General features: G+C 59.3%; 1 protein-coding gene across 1 annotated transcript; it reads right to left on the bottom strand.

Annotated features, from left to right (window-relative positions):
- Nagpa (N-acetylglucosamine-1-phosphodiester alpha-N-acetylglucosaminidase) lies at positions 1-5,408 on the bottom strand (the record flags this gene model as incomplete). The annotated part of the gene is made up of 8 exons (XM_013011216.1): positions 1-786; positions 911-974; positions 1,062-1,163; positions 1,596-1,643; positions 1,725-1,930; positions 2,598-2,835; positions 3,924-4,063; positions 5,281-5,408. Coding segments are annotated over 8 exons (1,137 nt in total), but the record flags the coding sequence as incomplete, so codon positions are not given.
- Between the last annotated feature and the right edge of the window lies 1 nt (position 5,409).

Raw genomic sequence — 5,409 nt, 5'->3', positions numbered from 1 at the left:
GGGAGGTTGAAGCCAGACTGGTGAGATCTTGCCAGAACAAATAAATACCAAGAAGAGGGAGCAGCAGGTGCTGGGCAGGCAAAGACAGCAAAGAACCGCGGTGCCGGTGTCCAGTCCCTGCCAGCACAGCAGAGGACAGGGACGCGGGGAAGGCTCAGGGGCAGCGTGGGCACAGCAGGTCTGAGAGCACAGGCGAGCTGGTCACCTGCCAAAGCCTGGCGTCCTCCCAGCCAGGCCTCACCGACGCCCCCTGGTGGCTCCTTCAGTGCAGCTCTAGGCAGAGGGCTGCGGACCCCGGGATCCACCTGTAAACACGACCCCAGCTCTTCCCATGCCTTCTAGGAGCTTGTGAGGAGACACCAGGTCCTGGCCAGCAAGCCCACAGTGAGCAATGTGGACAGGTGTGTGGCCTGGTCACTGGTGGCCTCTGGGGATTCTTTGGCAATGGCGCAGGCCCTCCTGGGGCCAGGCCCTGGGCGGCTCAGGCGGTCAGGCACGAAGCAGGCGTGGTCTCAGGCTCTGCATTGCTGGGGTCAGCCGAGGCTGCCTGGCGTCTCGCCAGGCAGACGGGGCCGTCAGTCCTTGAAGGGGTCGTGGCTGTCGCCAGGCTGCTCCTTCTCGGGTGCCAGGGACTCCCCGCCCACCTCCTGCAGCGGGTGGTACACGTAGTCCCCGTCCACGTGCCGGGTCCTCTTGGATCTGGAGCCCAGGAGCAGGGACACGTTGGCCGACACGCTGACCAGCAGCAGGAAAACCAGGCCCAGGGTGAGGGCCAGCCACGTGGTCCTGGGGCAGAAGACAGAGTGGATGGAGGCTGCTGGGAGCTTGGCCCCGCGCCTGTCCTGTGCTGGGGATGGGGTCCCGTGCCACACCCCATGGGCGGGGGCTGGGCCCCCACTGGAACACCTACCTGCTGAAGAATGAGAGCTCTGCTGCCCGAGGGGTGGCCTCGGAGGGCTGGAGACACTGCTTCACTGTAATGAGCAGAGAGCCGCTGCAGGCCTGGCGGGGGAGTGGGGGAGGAGGAGGGGGGCTACCCATCCCTGGCCCAGGGGATCTACCTTGGGAAGTGCTGCAGTTGCCAGTCTGGGGGTCGCAGGGGCACTGGTGCTCACACTGGCAAGGCCTCTGGCAGCCAGGCCCGTACCAGCCCAGGGGACACTCTGCGGAGAGGAGGAGGCAGGTCAGGGGTAGAGGCCTGGCCTTTGGGGGTGGGTGAGCTGCGTCCCTGAAGGAGACCTTGCGGGAAACCGTGTCTCTGCAGGTGTCACGGGGCTAAAGATCTGGAGGTGCCACCCGAGATTTCAGCGGGGGCCCAGAGGGGGTGGCCCCCCGCTCCTCAGGAGGACGGGGTGGCACAAGCAGAAGCTTGGGGAGGCTGAGTGGGGACAGCAGACATTTGCCGCCGGGGGCTGGCAAGGAGCCACTTCAAAGGGTCAGGGAGGACCCTGGGGACCCCTGCTGCTGTCTGGCTGCCCACATCCACGCGTGCGATTTGTCACAGAGGCACTGGAAACCTGGATGGAACTCAGATTCCCCCTGAACCAGTAGGCAGACGGGGGCGCGAGGCTGGGGTTGGGGTGCGTGGCTCTCACCTTCGCTGCAACTGGGCCCTGTCCAGCCTGCGTCACAGCGGCAGCCGGCTGCCAAGACAAGAGCAGGGGGCTGGGTAAGAGGCCGGGCGGGGCTGGGCGGGGTGGGTGGGACACCAGACCCCCACTCACTGTCGGTGCACAGCCCGTGCCTGCTGCAGTTGGAGGGGCCACAGTCCAGCTCGCTGCAGGCCGCGCCGCGCCAGAACTTCCCAGTGCACTGGCAGTGGCCGTCCACGCAGGTCCCATGGCCGCTGCAGTCGGGCGGCTGGCAGCGGGGCTCGTGCACGCAGACCACGGTGGACACGCGGCGGGGACAGCGCCACCTGCTGTCCTGGCTGTTGGGGGGAAGGGTGTAAGGAGGCAGTGATGCTGTCCCTTCTGTGCCCTCCTCCCCCCTCCCCCGCCATCCCTCCACCCCAGGGCCTTGGCTGATATGGATAGTGCCCTCTACCCCCTCCCCAGCTAGCCTGTCCTTCCCCACAAATGTCTTTCCTGACAGACTGGCCCTGTCTGCGAGGGGAGGGGGCTAGTCCTGGTGGACCGCTGGCTCAGGCCTTAGTGCTTGGTGTGTTTGACTGACAGGGTCTAACTGTATAACCCAGGCAGTCCTCACAATTGCCATGCAGGCCTTGGTGATTCACGCTTCTAATCCTAGTACTCAGGAGGCTGAGATCTGGAGGATCACAGTTTGAAGATAGCCTGGTAAGCAAAGTCCAAGAGATCTATGTGCAATTAGCCAGCAAAAAGCTGGGCTGGAGGTGTGGCTCAAGTAGCAGAGGACCAGCCCAGCAAGGAAGCTGAATGAGAGCAAGCATGAGGTCCTCAGTTCAAGCCCTAGTACCAGCTTAAAAAAAAATGCTATGTAGCTCAGAGGGTCCTTAAACTCACAATCTTCTTGCCTTAGTCTCTCAAACTGCTGGGATTACAGGTATGTACCACCACATCAGGCTTTTGTGTTCAGTGTTGAACCCCCGGGGCTGAGGTGGGCTGACGGTTGCTTACCAGTGATCTGACGGGTAGCTGGCCAGGGTCCCATTGAGCACGAAGGTGGCGGAGCCACCGCCATCCAGGTTGATGGCGTTGACCACGTCCTGCTGCAGCAGGAACTCTGCCACCTCCCACAGGCTGAGGCCACGCTGCTCCGTCTGTCCATCCACGTGAAAGAGCACCAGCTGTCCCTGGCGGTCGTGGCCTATGGCTGTCCTGGCCGACATCACATTCACAAATTTGCTAAAGGAACCTGTAAGAGAAGCAGCCAGCTGATCACCAGCTCTCCCGCCTGGAACCTCTTGCCAAGGACCAACTGTCCACCTCCGGGCTCAGGGCACCCTGAGCACACACCACCCTTGCTGGGTCCCTGAGCAGAACAGCTAACGGCTTCCACCGGGATGTCTTTGTTTGGTTTTGGTGCTGGAATCCAGGATCTCATGAATATGAGAGGAATTCCACTTGGGCCGTGTCTCACAGCCATTTTGTTTTTGAGACAGAGTCTTGCCAACTTTACCTGGGCTGGTTAGAGCTTAAGATCTTCTTGGTCTGGGAATGTGGCTTAGTGGTAGAGTGCTTGCCTAGCATGCAGAAGCCCTGGGTTTGATTCCACATTACCACATGCACACAGAAAAAGCCGGAAGTGGTGCTGTGGCTCAAGTGGTAGAGTGCTAGCCTTAAGCAAAAGAAGCTCAGGGACAGTGCCCAGGCTCTGAGTTCAAGCCCTAGGACTGGCAAGAAAAAAAAAAAAAGATCTTCCTGTTTCCATCTCCCCAGTGACTGGAATTACAAGTAGGTGCTGCCATGCCCAGCTTCGAAGTTTTTCTTCCTTCGCATTTATGATTTTTTCCAGCTTATTATATAACCATTTCCTTTGTTATGCATTCCATACAAGACTGCCTAGATCTCCTCACCTACCAGGAGTGCTAAGCACAACTTTGTTGCTCCCAGAGGCTTATGGGAAGGCTTAAGAACAGCCCACCCCACATTGCTCCTGGTTCTCTATTTCTTTTTTTTTTAATACTGGGTTTGAACTCAGGGCCTTGTGCTTGCTAGACAGGTACTCCAGCACTTGAATCATGCCCCCAGCCCTTTTTAAGTCTTCAGTTGTTTTTGGGCTAGGGTGTCCAGTTTATGCTTAGAACGGCCCAGACCAATGCTACTAATGCTTCCTGGATAGCTGGGATGGCATCTGGTCGAGATGGAGTCTCAGTGAACTTTTTTGCCTGGGCTGGCCTGAAACTGACAATCTTCCTGACGGCTACCTCCCAAGCAGCTAAGGCTACAGGTGTGTGCCACAGCGCCCAGCTGTCATACGGCGGCGACGGCCTCTCCTCGCACCTGTCTCCTGTGTCTCGTCGCACTCGGCGGCCTGGCTCTCATTGATGTAGATGCTTCCATTTCGAATCAGCCACACGACCCCGCTGAGCAGCTGCTCGAATGGATTGTTGGTGTCTAGTGCCTCCTCTTCAGACAGGTACCTGCACCCAGGGAGGGCGGGAGACTCACTCAAGGGCAGTAGAGCAGGCACAGGGGGAAGGTGAGCTTCCTCTTACCCCTTATCAGACTTCCTGTTCCTCCCCCTACCCCAGGAATATGCCTGGCCAGGGTGCAACTGTGGCTTCCTGCAGTCCTTTGCTGTCTCCCCATTGCTGGGGCCCAAAAGGCTGAAGCCAGGCAGGGGCTCCGCAGTACCCCCCCACCCCTCACCCCCTCTGCAAACCCTCTACTACACTTCATTTCATTAAAAACCCCACCAGATCTCAAATCCATGTGTGACCCTCAATTTCTGGCAAAACGATCCTGTTACAGTCCCTCCACCATCCCTGTCCACTTCTCCAACCTAGCATCTCTCCTCACCCCAGGCATGAGCCAGGTGGTACGCAGTCATCCCTGCCACCTTCAGATAACAGGTTTCATTTGTTTATTTTTAGGTCCTAGACTGGGCCTCAAACTCCTTAGCTCACTGGCAGGCACTGTCCCAACAGTCACGCCTCCAATCCCTATAACTGTTTCTTCTGTGGCTCCTCTCCCTATCCCCCTAAGTCTTCTTGAATTCTGTGTGTATGTGTGTTACTGAGGCTTGAAGTCAAGGCATGGTGTCCTTCAGCTTTTGCACACCAGGCTGGCACTCTACCACTAGAGCTACAGTTCCGTTTCTACATTTTTTAGTGGCTCAATGGAGATAAGAGTCCCATGGACTTTTCTGCCTGGGTTGGCTTCAAATCTTGATCCTCAGATCTCAGTCTCCTGCGCAGCTAGGATCACAGGTGTGAGCCACGGCTTCCTGGCCTTGCTGCATCTGTGAGCCTTCGCCTGTTAGCTGTTCCTTTTGCCCCAAATTCTGTTCCTCCACTTCGCCCCTGGGTCGTAACTCTTCAGAGGTCAACTCACTGGTCACTTTCTCAAATCCCATTACAGCCAGCCCTGGCTCACACCTGTGCACCCTGACAACCTCCTCCGACTGAACTGATCACTGTCTCCTGATTTTTCCTACTCCCGGGGCCGGTCCCTTCACGGAGGGCGCTCCCCGGGGCTCCGCACACCGCCTGGCACCCCGCAGGCGTCCCGGTGGAGCGCACACCGCCAGGAGGCGAGGTGACCGGTGGCCTCCACCCGGACGGCACAGCTGCCACCCCATCTCCGGTCCCCGGGCGGGAAGGAGGGGAGGGGGGCGCGGCGCTCCCGGCGTCCTCACCCGGTGACCAGGGTCCCGTCGCGGCGGATCCCGAACTGCGCGTTCTGCAGCCCCCCGGAGCTGCTCGCGCGCCGCCCGTCGCTCACCACGTTCCCCAGGCACTCGCCCGAAGCCAGGCGGAAGAAGCCG

This window comes from Dipodomys ordii, unplaced genomic scaffold (assembly GCF_000151885.1).
Source record: "Dipodomys ordii isolate 6190 unplaced genomic scaffold, Dord_2.0 Scaffold14, whole genome shotgun sequence".
NCBI lineage: Eukaryota > Metazoa > Chordata > Mammalia > Rodentia > Heteromyidae > Dipodomys > Dipodomys ordii.
The sequence above is the reverse complement of the archived record's forward strand: the minus strand, read 5'-3'. Positions and strand labels throughout refer to the sequence as shown.